The sequence below is a fragment of the Protopterus annectens genome, chromosome 13.part0, assembly GCF_019279795.1.
Source record: "Protopterus annectens isolate FY-2018-M chromosome 13.part0, PAN1.0, whole genome shotgun sequence".
NCBI classification, from domain to species: Eukaryota; Metazoa; Chordata; order Ceratodontiformes; family Protopteridae; genus Protopterus; species Protopterus annectens.
The window spans coordinates 250,871,498-250,898,705 of NC_056747.1; the positions used below are offsets into that span (position 1 = coordinate 250,871,498).

Sequence of the window (27,208 nt, forward strand, 5' to 3'; positions counted from 1 at the left end):
ATACATTGCTAAATGTCAATAAAAATAATGTTACAAAAGGAGTAATACAAAACAGAAATCAAGACTGTGACACAAAGTAAACACAATTTATAGTGAAAAAAAGCACTAAAAACTCCTTCATTTTTAGTGAATTACCTGGTCATAAACAGTAAAAGGCATAACAAGGGTAAAAAAATGACTTCTCAGTTAAGGTTAAAATATAAACCCAGAGACATAGCTGGCTCAACAAGCTCCCTGTGCGGGTCCCACAAAGTAGCTCCCAACCCCCTCAGCTTTCCAAGTGAAGAGCAAACAAAAAATAAGATTTCTGCAAACTGTAGAGAGAACCCACTACACCCCCCCCCCCCTGGCTCTTCAAGTTAAGACCAAAAAAAATCAACAATCACACCTTCTACTGGCACACCAACCAGGTGATCAAATACATGACACATAGCCCTCCCTCCTGCACCAACTCTTCAGAAGTGCTCGGTGCGCAATTGTACAGGCTGGATAGCGACTATCTGCTGCTCTGGGTTACAGTAAGTTTGGATCATCCTTCTACTCATAAATGTTAAATGTCATAGAACTGTGAGGGTGTGGTGTGGAAGAACTACCGCAGCAGGGCTAGCCACGCAGGCATGTAAACCCTGTTTCTAGATGACTGTCACTGTTGAAATGACAACCCGACCCCCTTTGCAAAAATGGGAAAAAGTGGTTGTGGACGAATGAAACACAGCCACAAAAAACACTGGAAACTTCTTAATGACACTGACATAGGTCAACAAAAAAGTGAAGGCAGCAAACAGCATTTTCTCAAAGCCCCACAGTAAATTACAATAGATAAAACAATTTAAAAAAGTAGAATTTTAACATAAATAAAAGCAGAATTGTGATCCATTTTTATCTTAAGTATCCAAACAGCTGCCATCTTTACACACACACGCACACACCACACTTACTTCCCATTGACACAATGGAACCTTTCCTTTGGCACTTTACTTTTGGCAATTAGTCTAGCCACCACCTTCCTGGCTTATTGGCACCTGTCAATCAAATCAGAGACCCTCCTGCTATTATTATTGAATAAATATTTCTTTACCATAATAGTGTTCCTCCCCATTTTTGTCCACCTGTGGGGTCATACAGTTATTATCGTGACAGGCATTCACCACATTTTGGCCACAGCTCATTATTGCTAATGCTAACTCAGCTGGTGAGGTCTTCAGCAGGGACCATTCTGATTTCATGTCCCCAACCTTCTCAGGTATGGGGAGAAAAAACTCTTCTGGAGGAGGAAATTGAACACATTCCTCGGCTGAACTGAGGTGGCCATCTCGTCTAGCGCCACAAATTACAGCTAGTGGTTTGTAAGTATCTCTACATCTGTGCAGGGTCTGTCCATTAGGATGTCTCCAGATTAAGAGAGAGTGCCCATACCCATTCAAAGAAGTGTGGTTCTAAAAATAATGTTGAGTATAAATGTAACACCATTTAAATATATCTGATGTCTGTCAACTTTCTGTAAAACTCTGTCTTCTTCATATCCCAAGAGCCAGTTTCCACTGTCAGGGTCTACATTGTCTAAATACATCCTGCTTCTGCCTGTCACTTGACTTGCATTGCACCATACACCCAGTCTTCATACTGTAGATGATGAGCCCACAGAGGTCCCACGCAGCATATGGGGGGGAGAGTGCACTGAATTTGACTAGGCTATGTGGGTCACTCAGCCACCAAGTGCTCACCAGTGAATATCACCTCCAATTAAGGCTCCAGAGTTGGGTCCCAATATCCCTGTTCTGGACAAAGTTCTGTTATTCCTTAACTGCACCACCTTGGGAATACACATTAGATTACTTTTTGTTTGTCTCCTCTTCTCAGGCTAGTTTGCCATGAGTAACCGTAGTAAGAGTATATTACTTCAGACGGCATTGGGTCTAAGGATCACAGAGGTGTATAACACCCTCTACTGTGATAAGTTCATGATCCCAGCAGGGGTGGATCAGCAAATGAAACTGAAAACCAAACAGTTTTAGTATGTGCTTCAGTAGTTAAAGGAAACTCTAAAATAATAGACATAATTATAATTTCAAATGTTGTGCACCAGTTATATTTAAAGACTAAAATCCACGAAGTCCACAGATCCAACTCACTTTTAAAATCATCTAGTTTTGCAAGACACCATCAGATGAATTGTACACCAGCAGCTGTAGAGCAAAGCAACACATTTATGTTCTTAATAAGTAGTTAAATCAAAAGTCAACAAACGTACCTTACAAAAAAAAAAAAAGTTTCTCTGTTCAAGCTGAAGTTATTAGGCAAGCCAACCCAAAGCTGTTTCCTTTCGATTTGTAAGTGACTGTGCCATAGAAATTCATGGATGCAGATTTTATATTTTTTACACACAAGTATTAAACCTTGCTATTTTATAAGTCCTGAAAGTATCCTTCCTGGCAACATGAAATATAGCTGATATATTCTTCTTGGCCTGTTTTATCCCTTGTTTGAAGTCAGTTATAGTATACAGCATTTGCGTACATAAATCGTGGGGGAGAACTTGCAGATTCGTCATTCTACTTGTTGCTAACTTGAAATGAAGCACTAACTATATTACACAGTAGTTCAAGTTTTTGGCAGCCTTAGATAAGGCATAGAAATGAGAAAAAAGTGAAATACTCAGTGTTGTTCTAATGGTATGTAACTTTTGTTTTTTTAACTCAACTACAATTACAGCTCCTCTTTGCTTGATTGTTCACTTCCTATGGTAAATCCCCATCAAATCCAGCAAAAATAAAAAAAAGTCTTGAGATTACTATAGAAAGCCAGTCTGACAATCTGCACACCCAAAATAAAGTCGTCAAATTAAACCTGCCAATGTCGCACCAAATCCATGTTCTACCAGCTCCCAAAAAAGAAAAATAAAGTCCCCAGCTTATTGTGTGATTAGCTGCTTACAGTAATGCAACCAATCTACAGCCCCAGCTCTTCAAACGAACAGGAAAAAAAGCTGAACTCGTGTCTTTCTGTACAGACATTTCTGGGCAGAAAAATATTTCAGAGCTTTCAGTCATACCCTTTAACACTTTGTGCCCAGGGCAATTGCCATCTTTACCCCACCTTTGCTACATTACTGCATATAGTTGAAAATTAGCCTGCCCTAGTGGCACAGAGGAATATAGCACAGGTAACCCATGTTTGACTATTGGCTGAGGTGCTTGACTGAACAGGCAAGGAGGAGGGGAAAAGGGAGGGATGTATACTTCGGGCACATGCATGTGGTGGATTTTCCTTGTGGGGACTGAGGAAACAACCGCATGGCACAACCTGGTGGTAAGTGGAGCAGTTGCTGATATCAAGTCCTTGTGGAACTGAGAGACAGTCCAGTGCTGTCACTTATTGCATCTCACCCTCAGGATATTATTAGGTGGGACCAGGGGTAGACAGTAAACCAGTCAAAAATATTCCCACAGCAGCAGTAGCAGTGTGACTCTGTCTCGGGACACCTCAATCTCTTCACCATCTCCAAAATCAGAATAAGTCCAGGAAAGAAGTCAAAAGGGATCTAATATTAGGTGGTTTGCTGTGTGCTAGAAAAAAATGCTTAAAAACAGGTTAAAGTGTTTAATATTTTCTTCTAATATTAACAAAGACATAAAATGATAAAGTAACACAGTTCCCCTAAGTACAAAGTCTGCGGGCTCTGAAGTACTTTAGGTGTGATTTATTGAAAATTAGCCTCACTACGAAGCACATTTTCAGGAAATTTGTAAAACGTAATGCTGCTCATTGTTGTTGCCAAGTTACTGTTAAGTAAATAAACTTAAAGCATTTTTTCTGTACCTCATGCTCAACAATCATGGCAGTTATCAGGCTTCTAGTGATGTTTTACACCTTCACCTAATAAACCCCATTATGCAACCAAGTACCACTTCATGAGTTACTGTTTTTACAGCTACCAAAAATACCTACTACAACTCCAAAAATAAGACATTCCTGGAATAAACTTGCATTAATCTGCAATAACAGAGAATGCTTTGCAAAATGACTCTTTGGTTAGAGCTTCAACCCTATGACTAAGATAAAATGCTGCAACCAGTGCACCATAAACATACCTCTCAATTGTCCAGATTTGTTGCAGAATGTCCAGATTTTAGCCTCATATTTTGGTCTGTTCCTCATAAAATTTGTGTTTTTCTGCCAAATCATTGAAGATTGAAGTCACTACATAAAAATAAATAACAACAGGCATTTGAGTTTCAGACATCATATTCTTCAGAAAATGCACAGTAATACAAAACCTGTTGTTCTAGCAACTGTCTTAAGTTTATAGGAGCAATTCCTAAAATCTGTACCGTTTTTGGGCCTTTGTCTCCTCATTATTTTTGGATTTGTCCAGATTTCTTGCTCTGGGGAGGTTTAGAGGTATGACCATAGACAACATGTCAATCTAGAAGAGAATCCGGTAATTTACATCTAAAACTAAGGTGCATTTGTCCCTAGCTGTTTCGATAAACTAGTTAATGAAACAAACTAATCTGCATGAGGGACAGAACACAAACACATTAAAGCAACAGTTATATCTCAACTGTTCATAATTTGTAGAAATGCCCCCTGTTCTGTAAACAGAATTTTGTTTCATTCCTGCTAAAATTGTACATTGTTTTGAGAAGTTCTTAAAAGTTCCGGTATTTAAAAAGTATCCCTAATTTAAGGCCTGATACCAAAGTTATTTTGCTTTGTCCCTAATTCTGAGAGGTAAAAAGGATGAGAGGTATTCCTCATGGATCAGCCAAACAACTTGTAACTATGTTACTGCCTTCTAAGCACCTAAATAAAACTAAAACTGCATCTAGTCAGACATCTTCATGTCCAGCAGACAAGACTGTGTTCAGGTGTGAAGGACAAGAACACATCACTAGTGTAAGACATTGTGTAATAATAACTATTATTATTGTATTCACAAACAGATGGTAAAGACATTAGTTACAGCTGCATACTGTATTACGTTAGTGCCCCTGATTTGAGTTACCTCATGTTGGACAATTGTAAAAGTTAGTGCAGGTTTCTAATATGCCACCTTCATCTTGAAATTTCATGTAACTTGGCTGCACAGAGAGAATTTATCAGACCCAGAAATTTCATTTTGCGGCTGAGCAGTCTCCATATTCTACAGAGAGAGAGAAAACAAGTAAGGAACTGAACAAATGTATGACCAGACCAACTGACCTAGTCCTTGACCTACTATAACACCTATCCTTGCACGTGGATGGGGCAGGGACCAGAACACCATGCTCAAAGATTGTTTGGATTAAAAGCAGAACATATGCCTGACACACACTGCGTCAATGGGCTTTTTAATGGTGTCAGTTTATTAATATTTGTACCCTTAACTGAAAATGATCCTAGGCAGAACAGAAGTCCCAAGACAGCTGTGCAATCTGAGAGGGTGGTAAAAAAATGTCAACAGAATGAGAGTCCATTGACAGAGATGCGGATTCCAGAGGGAAGATGTCATGCTATTATGGAGAGCACTAGTGAGGCCTTATCTAACAAAAGTGATGTGAGACATACAAATCGTATCGGAACAGTCAGACTGACAGAGGGTGCACAATGTAAGGGGAATGTGGGATAAGGAATATGTGGCAAGTACAAATAAACTGCAGTCTCTAGCTGGAACAAAGAAGCAGAATTGGAAATAAATGATGTGACTGCACACATCATCACAGGACAGATAAATGGTATGGACTTCAAGAACAGGAAAATGCATGGATATTGATTGCAATGAAGTAAGATATTACAATGACTGTAAATAAGGAAAGAATGATGTATGATTGTGCTGCGCTTGTGATGCATTAAGAGGGAGTAGTGGAGTGTAGATCTACATAAGGGTTTAAAGGTGCATGATCCAGGTAGATAACTTGTGGAGATGAGAGGCAGTTGCACTTAGCTTGATGCAAAACATGGGGAAAAATTAATGCACCAAACATTACCTTTTGGTATTTTATGGTTGTAAGTAAAAAGCATTCAAAATCTCAACAAAAGTATGCCTTTTATATTAACTGCAGTCCTTTGTCCTCTAGCATAGCCAGAGAGGGAAAGAGAAACAGTTTTCTTCTCTTAAAAAAAAAAAAAAAAACAAAACAAAAAAAAGTATATGGCTTGTTGGTATGCTGTGACTCCTTTCTAAGTCCACTTCCCTGGTATAGTGGACTGGAATTTGTGCTGCTGATTGGTGACCCTTCAGTGTCCTAAGGAGTGCCCATGTTTTGAGGAGAAGAAATGTTTCATTTTGCTGTAGGCAATAGTGTACAGAATGCAAGCAGAGATGGTGCATTTAATACTTGCCTTTGTGCTGGTCACTGTGAGAAAACTAGGAGTTGAAATGTATCTGTTTATTTGTTCATTACTCACTTGCTGAATTTATTTACATTCTTATTTATCTGCAGTTGTTAACCGGGATAGTCCAGCTGGGCCAAAATACCCTTTTTAGTAGAGTACATGGGGAAATAGCTCCACAGATAAAAAGTACATATTTCAAGGTCCATAGACAGGAAATGCCATTTTAAGGAGATTAGAGTGCAATCATGAGCATGTAACTAGAGGAAGAATGTAGCAGATGCTATAAAAATAACAGACTATATGTATCAAACGGGTCCCCTTCAGTCGCTCGAACATTTACAAGTTCGAACCGTATATGGCCAAGACCATATGTTCGAACTTGTAAAAGTTCGATCAGACTGAATGGAGATCTCCATACAGAGCGGAAAGGGAAGATTTCCCATTTCCGCAATGTAGTGCGATCTTGGAGTTGGTATATTTAAGTAAGGGGGTGTGGGGTGCAGGGGGGCATAGCCCTCCTGCTATAGACATTTAGTTTTGTGTTTTTTGTTTTATGTGTTTTTATTTCAGTGTTTGAATTTTTACGAGTTCAAACATATGTTCTCGGCCATATGTGGTTCGAACTTGTAAAAGCTCGATCTACTGAAGTAGATCCGTATCAAACATATAGAGGCTACTTACATGTGACTATGAAAGAAAAAGCAAACTATTATGTTATACTTGCATTATTTATGACTGTGTGATTGCTTTGGCATCTTTGAAGGTTAATAATCAGGAGTGTAGGCCATAGTGCTAATAGTGAGTGTTGGGTCACTGTTGTTGTTTAGTCATTTAGTCAAATCTAACTCTTTATGACAGGAACTTTAATACCACAGATCTTGCTGTCAAGAACTGATGTTCATCGTGCATACAGCTGCAGTAATCACAGATGGGTTTTCTGCCGTCAGGCGGGTCCTCGGTCGGCCAAATTCCAAAGTCTAGGTCCGGCGTCGGTTGTCGTCGCTCTCTTTCCTGACATCAGTGCGGCAGGGGTATATAAGACACAGCCGATGCCATATTCTTCAGTCTTTTTTGCCGCGCGGTGCCCGAAGCAGAAGCAGTTCACAAGTGCCGGTCGGCCAGCTCCTGAATTTACGAAAAATTGGAAACCGAAGTCTTCATTAAAGCTAAGTACCCCGTTGGGGAAACTTTTCTTGCCTCAGACCGATGTCAGAAAAAGTTAACAATTGTATTTCTTGTGGGGAGCAAATACCGCATAAGGATTTCCATTCCCTCTGCATACCTTGTTTAGGCCCAGACCACGACGTCTCGGGCTGTCGCTTTTGCGCTACTTTCAATAAACTTACTATTAAGCGTCAGGCGGAGTTCGCCCAACACTTTTTTGGTAAAGCCTTTGATTATAAAATGTCGTCGGAGACTCCGACTACCATTTTGTCCAAAAAAACGCAAGGACAAGGACCGACACGCGAGGTCCGCAGTCCCCACCGACACCACGCCAAAACTGGCTACACGTGGTCCGGTTCTCAGCGAGACGCCTATGCAGTCCCTGACTACCGACGACACTTCTTTGGCGGTGTCTTCTGTAACCGAGACCGCAGGTACCTCGGCCCATACCCAGACTACAACCACCGAAGCCACTGTGAGCTTGGAGCCTCCTAATGTGGACAGGTCCACTTCCACCCATGGGGTCTTTAGACCCTCATCTTCCTTTTCCATTAATGCCTTTACTAAGTCCAAATCAGCCAGGCATCCCAAGAAGCCTGTTGCACAGGGCCCATCTCCAGGCCCCATGCCTAAAAAGCAGATGCTTAAAATGGCTGAGGATTTAATTACTCTTATCAGGGGTTCCCAACCCCCTCCAGACAAGAGACCCAGAGTGGAGGAAGATTCTCCCTCTTCTGATAAGGGCTCCATTTTTTCAGATCATTCTGATGTAGAGGAACACTCCTACTCCCCTTATGAAGATTCTGATGCAGAGCAGTCCATTCCTTCTGTATCTCCTCCTGAGGATTTTTCTTTTGGGGAAACCTTGCACACCTTGAGGGAACACTTCCATTGGGAAGGCCAAGACTTTTCTGATTCCAAGAAAAGACTTAGGGAATTTCTTTTGTTACCTCAGCACAGACCTCTGGCGATACCTCCTGTCTTGGACATACTTGATGATGTTTACTTGGAGGCTTGCCTAAATCCAGATTCCCTGCCTCCTGCCCCAGTCAAGCCTGATAGGTACTACAGAGTTCCTACCTCTCACCAATTTCTTTACAAAAGCCATAATGCTGACCCTGAAACCATTTCTCAAGGCCCCAAGGGAATGAAGGCCTCTACTGTTAAGAATCCACTACCTTTCGAAAGAGAGTCTAGATCCTTAGAAAGGTGGGGAAAAAAGGTATATACCTTGGCAACCCTAGCCATGAGGGCCTTAAATTGTCAGTTCCATATGCTTAAATATCAGCAGTTTCTGTTATCACAATTAAGAAATAAAATGTCTCAACCTGAACAACCAGATTTGAAGGAGTTGCAAGATATGATGCATAGTGCAGAACAAGTGGGTAAACACACCTTACAATGTGGCTATGATGCCCTAGAGCCCTCAAGTAGAGCTGCTGTTACAGGATCAGTCATTGGTAGACATGCATGGCTTGGGGAACAAATCTTGCCTGATCATGTGAAAGCTAAACTACTAGATGCTCCTTTACAAAAGGATGTGCTATTTGGTACTAATGCTGAGGAGATACTACGGAAAATGGAAGAAAAAACCAAATCTATGCAAACTGTCAAAGCTTTTCTACAGGTTCAACCACCACGTTTTAGCAGAAATTGGCCTACTAAAAACTGGTCCTTTCCAGCCACGAACAAGCTCCAAAGAGGTAGATACAGGCGCACAAGGGGCAGATGACAATCACAAGGATCATATAGAGGCAGGCAATGGCAAACTCCAGCACCAAGAGGTGGCGAAGACAGTGCACAACAATACAGGAAACAAACCCAATGACTTCCTCCTTTCCATGCCAAGCAAGTCTCAGCTGGCAGCACCCTTGGGAGGAAAGCTGGCATTATTTACAAGAAATTGGCATATTGTCACAACAGACAAATGGATCCTGGACGTTATAAACAGAGGCTACAGATTTCATTTTCACACTCTTCCAAAAATGAGAGGCATGCCAAACCTGCCACACAATCAAAGGGCAGAGGCACAACTACAAATCCAAACCTGCCACACAATCAAAGGGCAGAGGCACAACTACAAATTTCAAAGCTCATAGACATGAAAGCTATTCAAGAGGTACCTACTCACGAACAAGGTCAAGGTTTTTATTCCAGGCTATTTCTGGTACCAAGGAAAGGAACCGACTGGAGACCCATTTTGGACTTATCCATCCTAAACACATTCTTACTCGTACCAAAATTCAAGATGCTCACATTACAGCAGCTTCTTCCCATGCTGGGCAAGGAGTTTTGGCTGATAACATTGGACCTCAAGGAAGCATACCTGCATGTCCCAATCAGACAAAGCTGCAGAAGATACCTCAGATTTCTTGCAGGTTCAATCCACTATCAATTCTCTGCATTGCCCTTTGGCTTATCTACTGCGCCCAGAGTATTCACGAAATGCCTGGCATCAGTAATTGCCTACTGCAGAACTCAAGGGATACAAATTTACCCTTACTTGGATGACTGCCTGATCCAAGCGGACAGCAAGCACATACTTCTGGAACATCTGGCTTATGCAACACGGTTACTGAATTCTCTGGGATACACAATCAAGAAAGAGAAATCCAGGCTAACACCATCTCAGAAAATAACTTTCCTGGGTGCCAACTTGGACACAAACACCCAGATGGCCTATCTTACGCCAGAAAAACAGGGGCAACTAACTCAGTACTTCAAAATACTAGCAAATTGTACCAGGCTTACTGCAAGGAAAATCCTGCAGGCTCTGGGCTTCATGGCATCTTGCATTCTTTTAATCCCATGTGCAAAGTTGCATATGAGGAAACTTCAATGGTACCTAAAAAACCTATGGTCTCAACACAGCCACAGTTTGGAAACAATAATACCAATAATTCCATGTTTGCAAAAGAAATTTCTATGGTGGGCCCAAGCATGTCAAACAAACACAGGTCTCCCATTCTGCAAGCCTCAAGCAAATCAAGTCATCACAACAGACGCCTCAGATTATGCCTGGGGGGTGCACATGACAGACAGGTGCATTCAGGGCAAATGGTCCCAAAAGGAAAAGCACCTTTACATCAATCAAAAAGAAATGCTAGCAGTGATAAATGCAATTACAGCTTTCAAGGACCTCCTCCATCCAGGACAATTATTGATAAGAACAGACAACACCACAGTAATGTGGTACATAAACAAACAAGGAGGAACACATTCATACCCCCTGTGCAGACTAGCCATGACACTTTGGAACTTGGCTCTGGAATGGCAAATCGAACTTCAAGCACAGTACTTGCCAGGTTTGGAAAACACACTGGCAGACAATCTAAGCAGAAATATGACAGATCCACATGAATGGAAGTTGCATCCTCAAGTGTTTACAGAGATAATCCAAGCGTGGGGGAGGCCAGACATAGATCTCTTCGCCTCCCACATGAATCATCAGTTGGAAAAGTTTTGTTCAAGGACCTTTCATCCAAAGGCCTGGAGAGTGGGCGCCCTTTCATTCAGTTGGACAGCATGGACAGTTTACGCTTTCCCACCTCTGCCTCTTCTGCCCAAGGTGCTCTTGAAAGCAAGAGCAGACAGACCGAAGATGATACTGATTGCTCCAGACTGGCCAAGACAACACTGGTACCCACTCCTGAGGAGCCTAACACATACTCCTCCCTACCTCTAATGCCTCTTCTGCTGACTCAGCACAGCTACAAAACTCTTCACAGTCAGCTGAAAACACTCAATCTCGCTGCATGGAAAATTCCTTAACACCACAACAGACCCTACTCCCCAAAGAGGTGCAGGATGTCATTTTGGAGGCCAGAAGGCCATCTACTAGAAAGGCTTACTCCGCAAAATGGAAACGGTTTTGCTCTTGGAATGAGAAAAAAGGCCAGGACCCTAGAAAACTGAATTTGCCTCGGGTATTACAGTATCTAGCTGAGCTGCTGAACAGTGGACTTTCATTTTCCTCCATAAAAGTCCATGCCTCAGCCATTTCTGCAGAATTCAACACGGATCCACCCTTATTCTCTCACCCACTCTTAAGACAGTTCCTCAGAGGGCTAAGAATATAAGACCACCAAGGAAACAACCAGTGCCAGCCTGGGATCTTAATTACATTCTAGAAAAATTAACATTGCCTCCCTTTGAACCAGCTGCCTCAACAGATTTACAATATTTGTCCTGGAAAACAGCTTTCCTTCTGGCCATTACCTCAGCTCGTAGGGTTTCGGAACTACAAGCCCTCATGGCTGTGCAGCCTTTTCTCATCTTCCATCAGGACAGGGTTTCCCTTCAAACCAACCCGTCATTTATGCCTAAAGTGGTATCCAGGGTAGCTTTAAATCAAGCCATACACTTGCCTACCTTTTACCCCAATCCTCAAAACAAAGGGGAAAGGCTGCTACACTCCTTAGACATCCATAGACAGCTACGTTATTATTTGGACAGAACAAAGCCTTTCAGGAAATCAGAACAACTTTTTGTGTCCTATGCTGTAGGAGTTCAAGGGAAGCCAGTTACCAAACAGACATTTTCAAAATGGATAGGCCACTGCATACGGTTTTGTTACTCCTATCATGGAAAATCTGTCCCTACAGGCATCAGATCCCACTCCACCAGGGCCACAGCTACCTCTACAGCCTTCCTCAGAGGAGTTCCTACCAAAGATATTTTGGAGGCAGCCACTTGGAGTTCTGTGCATACCTTCACAAAACACTACCACCTGCCTTTATATTCCAAAACTAGAGCAGGCTTTGCCACTGCTGTATTGCAGGGCATTCTGGCTGCTCCAAGTTCCACCTAGTGCCTACCACCCTGTGCGTAGCTTTGGGATTCTACCCATCTGTGATTACTGCAGCTGTATGCACGATGAACATAGTACAGTTTTGTACCTACCATAAATGTAGATGTTCGAGTGCTAATACAGCTGCAGTACAGGTTTCCCTCCCTCCTTCCCCTCTTGGTAAAGGCCTAGTGGCTAACACCTCCTCATACAACTTAATTTGGGTTATCCTTCTTTGGTGTATTTGCTTGCAACTACTGATTTTTGATTATATTGCATTGCTTGACTATATATATATATATATATATATATATATATATATATATATAATTTATGTATTGCCTTCCTTCTGGGGGCACCTGACATCTGGGGCAAGAAAGACTGAAGAATATGGCGTCGGCTGTGTCTTATATACCCCTGTTGCACTGACGTCAGGAAAAAGAGCGACGACAACCGACGCCGGACCTAGACTTTGGAATTCGGCCAACCGAGGACCCACCTGACGGCAGAAAACCCATCTGTGATTACTGCAGCTGTATTAGCACTCGAACATCTACATTTATGGTAGGTACAAAACTGTACTTTTCTTTCTTTTAGTTCTTGCAAATTCATATGCATTACTTCAGTGCTGTCTGTCCACCTTAGCCTCTACAACTTCCATTCTTCTTATGCCTTCGATATTTCCCAGCATCAGTGTCTTTTCCAGTGAATACTGTCTTTACATTATTGGCCAAAGCTAATGAGTTTTAGTTTTATTATTAGGCTTTGTTCCAAGCTGGAGTTTCCCAGTAAACAAATGTTAAATAAATAAATAGATAAATAAATAAATAAAAATATTTCCTTTATAACTGACTGTTAAATATTTTTGCAGTCTACAGAATTCTCAAAAGTTTTCTCTAACACAACAGAGTTCAAAAGCATCTGTTTCCCTGTGCACAGCCTTATTTATAGTCCAATAGTAGAGTTATTAAAGTGTTTTTGTAATACTGAGGTACTGCATCACGGCATCTGGTGAGTTAAGTGCCATGATGCATTTTGTCAGAAGTCTACCAGTATTTATGTGGGTCGTTGTTTCAATAAAAAGCTTCATAAACTATTTATTTTTTTTTTTTTGAAACCAAAGCCCAAATAAATTTGTTTTCCACGATGACATTATGTCATGCTGGGCTCCATAGACATTAATAGACGCGTGTCTGCACAGCAGCAGTAATCATCCGTTAAAGTCTATGGAGTCACCCTACGTTTTTCTTGAGCTGATGGAATTGAGGTTAAAGATTACCCTTATTTCTCAGTGGCATCAGCACTGAAAAAACAAATTTTGAAAGGCTTTTGTTTTCTTTTTTTTTTTTCCATTTTGGAGTAAAAAAAAAAATCGCTATTAGAATGAAGATCCTAATCGGTGCTTCCTGCACCAAATACAGTGGTGCAAAAGGTAAGTCGTGCTAATGTGACAAAACACTTTAAAGAATAGGAATTTTAAGGAACAGTCAAGGGGCTGTGTAACTGGTACATCAAGTGGAGGTCTGAAGAGTTGTTAAAAGTATTAAGTTATAAGAAGAGAAAAGGAAGTTAAGAGGGTATCAAAATCAGAAAAAGAGAAGAGTTGCTGCTTGTGAAGAGGAAATAAAACTCTTCCATTACTGCTTACCTTTCCTCCCCATAATTAGTAGCATATGCATATACTAGATATAGCAGTAGGTCTTCATTTGTTGTTATGCTGATTAGCAAATGAAATAATTGCTGATTAGGAGGGTGGTAGTAGATAATAGCAAGGTGCAAAAAATGCCTGTCTACCACAAACAAAACATGAGTATCCAGCCTGCTTACAAAGTTCTACAGGCAGTTTTGAAAGGATAATCATTAGAACAGATGACTTTAGAGATTTGAGTTCCCTACAGGGATTAACTGATATTTGGCCCTAGAAGAATTAACAGAATCTATGAAGAAACAGCCATGATAAAGGATTAAGGAGCATCCAAAAATTAACCAGGATTTAGCCAAACTAACACAGTTAAAGAATTTCCAGGTTTAAAGAAGGACTGGAGGGTTATCAATTCAGGAACACCTACCAAGATTTAAAAAAAGTCTGGGGTAACACCAGGCTTATTTATATGTTTGTTATTCAATTAAGCCTGCTAATCACTAAATCAACTTGTCGAGGTTGATGACAGACCACTTATCTGACCATGTAATTTGCTTAGCTCCACATAGTTTGTAGTTGGAGAATAAGGGAATCAAACCTATGAATAAAGGATAACGCTCACCAATAGTTTTTCCTTTAACTCCCCTGAGCTAAACTACAGATAAGTGAAACTCTTTGAAACTGAAGTCAACCATTAACAGGCTTAATGGTATTAGGAGGCCCCAGCCACATTAGTAGAACCATGGGACCCAAGCATAATTAATAAATTCAGAAGAGTTACAGGATTAAACAAATTATAAACTCCACCAATGGCTTTACGAAGTGACATGCCCAAGAAATATTAACAGTATAAGTAGGCAAAAAAAGATGAACAAAATTAGAAGACCTGAACTGCAGTATGAGCATCTCCTGTGGTTCCCTGTGCAGAATTGATGAAGTCACGGGGACTACTCTTTCAGCAGTCTGCAGTAAGATTAATTAAGAGAATGACTTCCATGTGTAATTACGTGAGCCAAGGGACGCTCACAGGGTTAAAGGGTCGGTGGAAATGATGAAGCTGTATCTCTTTTATAACTTTTCTCTTTACATAGTTAGATGGGCATATGTACTCTGAATTTATTTTTAAGTACAATCAGACATATGTTAACTCTTTAAAGTGACATCCTAGAAAGTGGGATGTTTAAACTCTGTAGAGCCAAACTGGAACTTAGGCATTGTGAGAAAATTAATTTGTTTTGTGTGTGTGTGTGTGTGTGTGTGTGTGTGTGTGTGTGTGTGTGTGTGTGTGTGTGTGTGTGTGTGTGTGTGTGTGTATTTTACAATTGTTTACTAAGTAGATGAACAAGCTTTTTCATCCACAACACAGGATGCGTAACAGATTTGTTTACATTATATTTATCAGAAAGTCATTACAGTGGAGACAATGTTTGCAAATTAGAATTAAGAAAAGGAATAATGTTGAAGAGTAGGTCTAAGTGTTAGAAATATATTAGAACATTAGTAAGTGAAAAGAGTCCTGCAATTAAATATGTGCACATATAGAAAATATATTACAGAAATGTCATACTTATTTGTCAGCTATACAACAGAATGCTCAGCTTTTAAAGTACTTTGGATTCCTTTTTCTTGTTTTTCTTGTGACTGATAGATGAGCAGATTTCTCATCTATTAATAAACGTCTGGCTCCAGATGATTGAGGTAATTTGTAGTCGTGCTGCACAATAGTGTTAAACAAATACTTGCAGGGTGGAATTTGAGTTTACTGGCTAGCATTTACTGATTCAGGTTGGAATTCTGTGGGCATTGCTGCTCACATTTTGTGTCCCTGTCCACGGACACTGAATGTGTAGCACCAGCGGATTCTGCTTCCTTTTAGCATGGAGGGATGGAGTTTTAAACCCTCAACTGCAGGAGCCTGTAACACACACATACACTGTTTAATACATATCAGTATGTACTGCCCTATTTACTGCTTGATGGCAAGGCGCCAATCAGAAAACAGTGCCTCAGGAGAAATTAACAATTACAAATCCATTTTCTGTATAATGCCAGAAAGGCTGAGTGATGGAGTAAATAATTATTCAAGTCACAAAGCAGATGCTTATACCTCTGTACATAAACACTTAGCATCTATCTATGGTGAGGCATTCTTTTGTGAAACAAATTCTGTTTTTCAAAGAGCTGGACAATTTGATCAGTTGTTGTGGCTGGGGAGTAGAAATACCACCGAGAGTTGAAGAATAAGAAGTAAATGAGTAATGGGGAGGGAAGGCGAGTCAGTTTAAATTGCCTTGAACGTCAGTGTGGGGGTGTTTTTTTTCTACACATGCTATTACTGCAGGGATGACTCACCCAGGGAAGAGGCTGCAGTTTCTTGTAAGTTACTGTATGGTTTTAGGGAAACAGTAGTTAATAGTGACTGAGGACATGAGCCCAGCATAAAGCAGTGACTCTGAGAGAGTGGGCAGCTGCTTGCGCACTGCCTTGGAGAGCTCTTGTCATCATCGGCTCAGCTTGACTGGAGCAGGTGGAGGTGGAAGCAGGAAAACGTTCTGCAAATCTGCATTCTGCACAGTGTCTATCTTCAGCCAAGGACAACTGGATGATATGAAATAATAACTTCAGTGCTTTTAAGATTCTTTGCAGACTATGTACAGAAATTGCTTCCATGTAGTGACTGACCCTCACCCCCACCCTGAACAGTACATTGTATCCTGTTGTACATTTTTTGTAAGGTTAAAATAAAGTAAGCCATGCTACCTGGCAATGAACCTTTATATTGTGGTAGCTTTTTGTAACTGTCCTTTTAGGTTGTAATGTGAGCATAAGCTTGCACAGGTGTGCAGTACTTCCACAGTCAAACAGTGCAGAAATGGTAACACTGCCAAATTAGGACATGTTAGTGTACCACCATATGCAGACTAGGGTATGTGGGCATACTGGTACTTCCAGGCTATGGAGTATCATTGGGACAGTACAGACATCATGCTGTGTCACTGTAGCAACCTTAGTCAGGTTTTGTGTAAATGGTACCTTAGTTAACATCTGTGAGTTCAGTGTTATTTTCAAGCTTGAGTAATGACTGCAGCAGTGTGTTTTTCTGGGCAAGGCACATGGATTTAAGAATTGAGGTACACAGACAGAGAACTTCTAGTTACAATATGTAAGTGTAGAATTACCTTTAGGTACCTCTGCTTGGCTGGGCTATAACGTTGTCGGGGCTATCTAGGAATATCTATAGTTGGTGATAGTTGATTTTGTTTATGGTGGCCTTTAGATATCCAAATGTTCAAAGTTAGGATCACAAGGAATCTGCCTTTATGTGAGAGGATATCTGACAAACAGTATAGTAGTGAGGATGGTGCAAGAGGGGCAACTGCCCTGGGTGCAAAGTGTTGGGGGTATTATCAGCTGATCTTTTTCTCTCTTTAATGTAGGCTAGTATTACATTTGCTGTCAAACCTGAATGCTGTAGCGCTCCTTGTGTGGTCTAAGCAGTTTGCTACAGTTTTTTTTTAACTAAAACCCGAGCACTGCAGTGCTCTGTAAAGGCAGTGTATAAACTGTAGCAACTGTTTGCTATTTGTAGCAAGCAGTTTGCTACAGTTTAAAAAGAAGAATTTTTTTTTTAATTAATAGCACTCTGTGTGGACAGGGTATAAACTGTAGCAACTGTTGCTACTTTTTTTTTAATATAATAAGTGAAAGGGGGGTTGGGAGCAGGCACAGAAACAGGACCTAAATGGCTGGGATGGGGGGGGGGGGGGGTGTATCATGCATCTGGCCACCTGGTTGGTGTGCCAGTAGAAGGAACAACCTTTTACATTTCACTGGAAGAGCTGGAGGTGTAAATATAAATGTAATAAGCTGGTTGTTGCAATTGGCTTATTGTAGTGAAGTGGGTTTTTTTGGCTCTTCACTTGAAGGTGGAGTGCTGGTTCACAGTACTGGCCCAGAGCTCTGGCTGAACCAGCTACGCTGCTGCAGACAGACTAACATTCCCTAAGGCTGAATGCATGATCAGTGCTAAATCCAGGAACAGGGGAGGTGGTTCAGTTTCACTGTATTGAAACCATCTCTGTTACTGAGTAGAGCCACCTTGATATGCTTCAAGTTGGAATTTGCTAGGTTGGAATGTTGAGTAAGTCAATTCTGTCTAAAAAAAGCTACTATAGTGGCAGTAAGTGTTTTAGCTAATATGGAAAATGCCTGGTAAGAGAAGGGATACAATCCATTGCAAAGCAGAGGGAGCTGTCAGCTATCTTGTCCCTAACACATACTGGGATCTCATGGATTGACACCAGCTACTAAGCCAATTATTTTTTTGTCCTTCAATTCTGGCATCATTCTAGGTGAAGATACCAGGCAAGATACCACTGAAAACCAGTGTCTTTCCTTCCTCTGCCACAAACCTAAGACCATTCAACCCCATGTGGACCATTACCTGGTAATGGTTGTGTTTGTTGGGTTGGAAATGTCTAAGAGCCCTCTGTCATCCTGGATCCTGACCCTGGAAAGTCCAGCTGTCATCATGTTCTTGTCCACTCTTGTGAAGGTGGTGTCAGTGTTCTTCACAAAAGAATTACTAATTATCATAGCACTTCCTATATATACTTATTGATTTATTTATTCATTGACATTTGATTATCAGGAAAGTCTGATTTGGTAGGTGCCAATTTTCAGCGAATGCCTGGGGAAAAAGCTCCAAAGTATTACAAAAATATTCTAATCACAATAATTTTGCAATCTTCAGAAATTATACTAAAACATCTACAGTTTAAATAATCACAGGTGTGTGCCACTTAGTGTCCTTCCACACAATATCTGACTGCATTTACGTCCATACTGTATTAAGCAGGCATAAATGCGATCGGCTGTTATGCAGACGTTAAGTGAAGCACAATCCAAAGTATAGGGCGTTCACTTAACATCCACACCACTTAACATTCTATGCGATAAAACCTATCCCAGACGTTAAGCAGTATATACACCCGTATACCAAACTAGACATAATGTGAAAACATTGGTTAAGAATAAATACATCTCTAATGGTTGCATTCATTGCCTTAACGGCATATGGCATGCACTCTTCTGACTCAGTGAAGTGTGCTTAATGGCTGGTGATGTATACTTCGGTGATGTAGATGTATGATTTGGTGGACTGTGATTCCATATTAGCCAAAGTAAAAGTATGTTTACTGAGATGTGCAATACAGTACTCAGTTGGAACAATGAATTAAGTGACTTAGAATTAGTAATTTTTATTTTTATGTTTCAACTAGCACAGCAAGCATGCAGCTCAGGCAAAAATTGTTCTTAGTTGCACAGTGGAGCTCACAACACTATATTATATTACAGGTAAGGAATAGAGCACAGGTGTCACAATTAATTTTAACTGTTAAGCGGATGAGCAATGGAGTCACTGATGTCACAATTACTTTAACAGAGAAGCAACAACTGAGCAGTGGAGGCTCAGATGCCACAGTTTTTAAACCCATACTGTAGAAGAAAACTCAGTGGACCAAAATAAAATGCAACGTACTACTGTAATACAATTGCAGTTTGTATATGCAAATATTTTAAAGCAATGTAGGCTTGGAAGCTAAAATTCCTTAAATAGTGTAGTTGTATGAGAAATACGAGTATTTAAACCATGTTGCAGGAAGGGTAAGAGTGTGCAGTAGGTAGTGATGGTAGAATGATAACACTGCTGTTAAGGAGGGAACGTTCTGCAGGGAGTGAAAGTACAGTGCAGCAGGAACGTTTGGGATAACACAGTAAATAGGTATAAGTCATTTAGACAGAAATTTCATAAAAACACCTACTGGCTACTAAGTAAGGTGGACCATTGTGGGGTTGCATGGTGCATGGCTCCACTTAAACAAGGTCCGAGTCACGACATGCTGCAGAAATTATAGTAAGGCAAAAGCAAACAAAAGCCAATAGAAACTACTGGTGCTGCCTTAATTCCAGCAAGTAACTGCTCTTAGCACCACAAATTTCTCTTCTCTCACAAGAAAAAGCTTGCTATATAGTTCCAACATTAATACACTGCCAGGCAACACACATTTCAATATTTGGAGAGATTAAATCAATGTATTACTGCTGCATAAAACTGATCTCAAAGGATTGCAGGGATTCTTTGTTATATATTAGTATTTCTTCCCCCAGAGAAACAGCTGTGCCACAGTGTTCACCACAAACCTTCAGTGGTCACCCCTGTTTTTATCACAAAAGATTATTTGGTATAAATGTTCCTAGTATGCTGCCCCCCCCCCCCACACACACACACACACACACACACACACACACAGCTCCTTAGCAATGCCCTACAGGGATCACTTGCATGGAGTTGTAGAGGCTTTCATTAGGAAGGAGCTGCTTCACTCTGATACGTCAATGTTCTTTACTGTCTGAAACAATCCAGCTTGCCTAATGGGTGAAAGTGAAGCACAATGTTATGATTGACCACTACTGGACTAAACCCTTACTATGCAGTTCAAACTGTACCCACCAACTGAAATTAGTATCTTTTATTACTTGCAAGCTAAGATTCAAACTCAGAACTGATGTAATATATACCTTAATTTAAATGCTACTAAGAATGACTTTCCTTAAGAACATTTATGTTATTTTTTTTTTCTTTTTTCCCTTTACGATGATACATACTGTCGCAGAATTCTGCACTGAACAGGGATTCAAGTCCCTGAACGGATTAAAAAATTAGGTTGCTGATGCCATACACAGTTACAGAGTCATGTTTTTCCCTTGTGACATCATAGAGACCTAGCAGTGCAGAGAAGTAGGTTACTCTTAAAGGGCCAAGCGATAGGTTTAAAGAAAGGGAAGCCATTTAGGTAAGTTCGCTTGTGTGCCTTCATCTCCCATATTAGAATGCTAGAGTAGGTAAACAAGCTGTTACGATCCACATTACCCTTTAATCGCTAAAGAATAAGTTTAATGGCAGGAGTCCACTTGAAAAGAAAAGTGAACATAACAGGGTTGCTGTTGCAAAGCATTTACTTGACTCATGAAAAGCACTTCTGGCAGGCTCACTAGACCAAAACTGTTTACTTTCATTGATAAATTCATGTTTTATGCCTCTTTCAGGAATGAAACAGCTTACCAGTGTTTCTATTAATGTCTACCTGACATGAGTGAGATGGTAGTAAAAGTAAATGAAAACATTATTAGATATGTAGTATAGTTGCTTGGAAATAACGGGTCACTAACATTGCAGGCTTTCGGTTCTAATGTACCTTGCTGATGACTAGAGAGGTGCTCACGTCTCCAGAAAAGTTAATATGAGACATAACATTTATAGAATAATTTGAGTATAATGAATTTTCATGGCCAGGATGCCCCCCTCTTTAGCAAGGGGACAAGTGATTAATTGTAGGTCACATTGATTTGTAGTGTATGGTGAGGTTTGGTTTTGGGCCTTTCAGTTAAAAAGCAATTGTTTCTAAATTGCAGTCAAAACTGCTTCTCCATTTGTTTTAATAGGAATAGGATTTGTGGAAGACTGAAGCAGTAAAAGCACTGAAGTGTAGTATTTTCCTAGCACCCCCCCCCCCCCCCCCACACACACACACACACACACACACACACACACACACACACACACACGCACGTAATTTATGTCTTTTTAACATGACAAGACTCTGGTAATTGGGACTTTTTATGGCTACAGCCATTAGTCATGGACCTGTTTTGTCTTATAAATTATCAGCTGAAATCTGATACTTATTATAACACTTAAAGGCCATTCCTGACCCCAGCTGAGCTTGTAATGACCCTTTGATATTATGCTGATGCAGGGAATTTCTTCCCTTCCTCCTTCCTTCCTTAAGGCATTAGGCTAGGTCTACACAGACTGACACAGACAAGTGAGGTTTATTAAGTACAGTGTTCTCTAATGTATCTGGAAGGCAAACTATTGACATTTATTTTGTTTCTTTTTTTTTTTTTGAAAGGAGGGTATTACATAGTTTGTATCTTAATAGAGCTGGGTTGTAACCTGAAATATTTGAATGCCATCATTCTGGAGGCTGGTGTGCAAAAAGTTTCATTATATCTATTTTTTTCTTGACTGTGTTGTGCTCCCTAGCTTTTATATTCTCAGCATCCATTGGGCTGCATTTTTTTCTGGGGATATGTGGATACCTCCACACTCATATGTCCTTCATAGTCGCTGAGAACTAGTTCTGCTAACCTTAGTATCCACAAATTTTTCACAAGAGGAAACTTCCTTCTTTGATAGGCAAAACTTTGCAGATGTTGGTAAGCACTGTTCTGAATCAATATGATGCAGACTGTATATAAACTTTGCAGATGTTGGTAAGCACTGTTCTGAATCAGTATGATGCAGACTGTATATAAACTTTGCAGATGTTGGTAAGCACTGTTCTGAATCAGTATGATGCAGACTGTATATAAACTTTGCAGATATTGGTAAGCACTGTTCTGAATCAGTATGATGCAAAATCTATATGTCCTGTATATGACTAGCTGGCAGTTATAGAGGTACCTTACTGACCTGGCGAATATAATAATGCTGTTCTTTTTCTTATTTTCTTAGAACATTATACAAATGCTATAAGTCCATTTCATGCTGTACTCATTTGGAAACTTTTTCAGTGGAGCTATTCTGTCTTGCCACCAGTTTCCATAACATATCCAATTACAGGAAAAACTTGCTTATCTTCCAAGCATGCAAACGCAGCCACCATTACAAGTTCAAACCTTTTTTTGGCCACCTTCCAGGGACCCAGTTCTGTTCTTGAACCCAGGTCTTGCTAAATGCAGATAGATTTTTTTATGTTATTTTATTTACTTTTTGCTGGCCTGTAGGCCAGTGTTTTCTGTCTCATGGGAGAACTGAGTTGGTAGTCACTGACTAGAAGAAATTGGGACAGGACACCAGGGAACATCCCCTTACTCTTTTTTCAACAGATGCCATAGGATCTTTTACATCCACCTAAGCAACCATGAACTTAAGCAGATGTCTTAGAAGTCTTACCAAAACTGCCACTGGTTGTGCTCCATGTAATTCATTTTTAATGTAATAACAAAATCATGGGTGTGCTGTGATGTAGCAGCATGGAGTCTATCAAGAGCAACAAAGGAGGACAAAGGATGCAAGCTATAAATACATAATAGAAATACAGATTTTTTAGTGTGGCTTTATATTAAAATCTTCCTTTGTACAATCAGGCCTTTCTTTTGGCTATTTAGATCCAAACCACTGCTGCTGTTACCTCTTGCATTGAATCCTCCCCAAACTACATGCATGCATATGTGTACTCACAAACACACACATAATAATACCCATAATAACCTTTTGTTAACTGGGTAGGACAACTGAACACATGGTCCCTTTTCAGGGGTGATCCGGAAAGAATACCTGGTTAAGTGATTTGCTCAAGGTCACATTGAATGTAAACGAAGGCTTATGGAATCAAACCCTATACCACAAAAACTACAGTTCACAGCCTTAAACCTCTGTGCCAACTGCCAGAAAATAAATATAGAAACATGTGCATGCACACACGCACACACACACACACATTGAAATCACCTGAATGTTTGCAGTGCCTTAGTAGTGCTGGCGGAATGCCCATCCTCTGGCTGCCTTAAAGCATCCATGCTTCATTGTGCAGGAGGTCTTGCTGGGTATTTGGTAGTATAACACTGTGAACTGTCTGGATGTTTGTTAGGTGTCAATACTGGGCCATTTTCCTGTTTTATTGTGTGATTTCAAAACATGTGTTTCTTGTAAACATCATTCTGCTGGCCTCCAAGCAGTGTGTAAGCCAACAATGTGGTTGTACTATGGGACCCTGCTAGGGGGATAATCAATGCAAGTCAACCTTCATGAATGACAACTGTCACTCCGTACTGTGTACTTCATCCCTAGGCAGGCTTCCAGTGACACATCTGCCTTTCTAGATTGCTTTACCATTGTCAGAGCTGTGTACTCCAGAATGTCAGCTTACCCAAATATTTAAACTCAGAGTGTGATGTCTTCATGCAAGTAACTTTATAATGTCATCTGGAATGGGAAACTACTCAAGATCTTGTAGATTTGTGACCCTTAATGCCTCTTTTTCTTCCTCATCATTATCAGAATTAGGCCATAGACACTGCTGATGGATCTGAAGATTAAAACCCAATAGAAATTCTATAGGTTCTAGTTTGTCTTACTGAATTACATTTGAGTGAAATGCAAAATGCTAAAATGAGAACATTAAATTCATCTTTAATTAAAAGCACAAAAGATCAGAAGAAACAAAGTCAAATACAAAGATTACTGAAACTAAATGTCATGACATCAGTGACTTACTATCATGAAAGGTGTTACATTTATGTGCCTTCCCACTCTTTGTGATTTAATTCAAGGAAGTAATTATATTTTGTAAGGAGGCAGTCTCCTCTGCATCCCATATAACGCAGGGCTATAACACCAGTATTCCCTATACTGTAATACTGTAACTCCATGGTCTTATAATCTTGTAGTAATGAGCACTATCTTATCTTACTCAAAACACAAACTTGTTTTCCTTTTTTCAAGGTTGTGCAACCTCAGAATTAGAGACTATGGTATTGGGGGTTGTAACGATAGGTACTGCCAGCCATGACCACATGGATGTGATGTCATAAAGTACAAAAATAATGTTTTAATATTAGAGGAGACTGAAGCCTCAGGAACAGTCTGTTTTTGGAACCTGACAAAGGAAGAAGACCACTCACCCACTGCATCTTGCCTTGTGCTAGTAAGTGATTAGGGATAGTAATTCTCAAAATTAGTTAGAAAAATATAACGAGAATAGTTACGTATTGTTTTTCCTTAACTGTGTGAATCTTTCCAACTGTGTTATTTTCAATATTTCCTGTGACTGAAACTCTGGTGTTTACTGTAAATAGATATTTAGTATTTTCATGTCCTGTTGTTTATTATTAAATATATGTAAACTTCTCATTGTGGCTGGTCTTTTTAGAAAAAAATATTAAAGTTTTGAGAGTATTTGCATATATTTACTTGGTGACAACTCTGGCCACTCCTGAAAGCCTTACTGCTTGGTCAACATTACCATTGGTATCGATATTAACTTCACTCAGCATAATTGAAAACTCTTTTAAGAGCCTTATAGTAACTGACTGGTGGCAGTGAAACTACCTTATAGTCTCAACAGAAGGTAGCATAGCTAGTAAATCTGTGCCAACCTTTCCAAAGTGTGTGTGTGTGTGTGTGTGTGTGTGTGTGTGTGTGTGTGTGTGTGTGTGTGTGTGTGTGTGTGTGTGTGTGTGTGTGTGTGTGTGTGAAAATGAAATGTCAAGAGTGCGTGTGTCAGCTACTTGGAGCAGAGACATGAAGCACTGGTTTCACAGAGAGGGTGCTGGAGGACTTGGCTTGGACAGTCAGCTGAGGACCTAACCTTACAGCTGTGCCAGTGAGGAGTCTTAGTGGTGACCTGGAGGGACACAGAGAAACACAGATCCCAGGCTGAGTGTGTTCCCTGTGTGCTCTTAAGTGAAATTGTGCTTGATGCAGAGAGGTTTGCATTTGGAAATACTGAGTGTATCCATTTGTATTTCAAGTCAACGGCCCGCTTCAGGAGTGTGAGAGGGTATAGTTCCCCACCTGCAGTATTATACCATGCACTAAATTTTTTTCTAAAAGTTGCTGTTTCACTGTGGTCTGCAGTCTTGATTGTGGGTTATTTTAAGGTGAAGTGATCCATTGTTTTCTTTCTTTTGGCATGTTGTGATTGGCATTTATGTTTTGATCAAAGATGATTTAATAAAATAAAGCAGATCCTAATCTATTTCAGAGGTGCAGCATGGCTCTGTACAGTTGCAGCCTTACTACAGCTATCTGTTTTGATTCATACCCCATAGAACTTTTATGGTTGGATAAAGCTCTACTTGAGCTGTAAAGCCATTTATGGCCTCAGCACATTTCAGATAACTTTGCTAATAGAGAAACTAGCTACAGAAATATTTGAAAGTTATATAAGGATGTAGCCCACAATGACATAAATGGCAATAACAGCTAATGATATCATGAAATAAAACCATATCAGGAATCATAGCATTGCTTTGTGCTCCAGGTTTAGCATCTTTCTGTCTTGCTAAAATTAAAATGTGCAATGTCTTGACTTGTGGTCTGCATGTTGCAGGGCCAGTGAGGATGCTGAAAAGACCAATACAACCTACCTTGATGATTCCCAGCCAACACAAGGTATGTTCTCTTATGTTTATACAAGTGAACAGTAACTGTATCATGCTGAGTCTCAGCCTCTGTGTATTAAGTATCTTCAGGAAGCCATGTATGTCTAATGTGTAGTGTGCCTAAAATGACAAGATGGTCTTTCCTTAGATCCCTGCTGATTCAAGCTGGACTACGACATTGATATTCTGTAACTTGCACTTCCTGTCTACTATTGCAAAAAATGTGTTGTTCAGTAGAAAATTTGTAGTTATGCATTGGCAAAAGAACAAATAGGTCTTAGGCATTTTCCTTGTGGCCTTGCAGGTACTTGATTCTTCACCAGGTGGACATACCAGCAAACACTGTTTGAAGTTTTCTATTTTCAGATCATATACTGTCATGGGTGTTGCAGTTAATACACATTAAACCCATGGCAGAAATAAAAAAAAAAAAAAAAAAAAAAGGTTTGTATGCACATTTCTAAAAAGTGATCAGAAATAACATAGAAGCTAATCTACTCATTTATTTTTGGCTTCATATGGAGAAGATCGCTCCCACTATTGCCCCAGTGGCAACCATTGCTTCATAGAAATGATAGCAGCTCAAAGATCTTATTGTGAAAAAATGATTTCTAATTTTCACTTGATAAATTAGTCAGATATCAAGAACCACACCTCTTGTTCCTTTAATTGCTTGTTTTGTACCAGGTAAGAACAGACAGGTGGCAGTTTCAGGCAAAGGCTGGCCTTGATTAAGAGCAGACACCAAGGCAATACATAATGCAGAAGACATTAACAGTTTGCAGCTAAATATGCTACAGGCCTATAAACAGAAGAGATCTCAGATACCAGACACATAGTGCTCTAAGTGAAGGATGACACAATATAATAGATAAGGAAAACAGCTGACTCTGTGTACAGCATGCAGATTTCCAATCGTAAAAAGAGATTTTATATTTCATTGGTTCCATCTATGTGGTTTTGTGAATCCAGAGTAGTAGGTCAGATAACAGAAAGCAGAATGGAACTCCCACTTAATGCCAACAAGCACAACAGGCTTCTTAAGAATGTATGAAATCTAA

At 40.1% G+C, this 27,208-nt stretch overlaps 1 protein-coding gene across 5 annotated transcripts in view; it reads left to right on the forward strand.

Moving 5' to 3' along the window:
- LOC122787214 (CACN subunit beta associated regulatory protein) overlaps positions 1-27,208 on the forward strand; it is a 366,408-nt gene that overhangs the window by 162,682 nt on the left and 176,518 nt on the right. For all 5 annotated transcript variants that reach the window (XM_044053808.1, XM_044053811.1, XM_044053812.1 and 2 more), the window contains one exon: positions 26,096-26,157. In XM_044053808.1, coding sequence (XP_043909743.1) covers positions 26,096-26,157 — 62 coding nt within the window. The remainder of the gene's footprint in view (positions 1-26,095; positions 26,158-27,208) is intronic.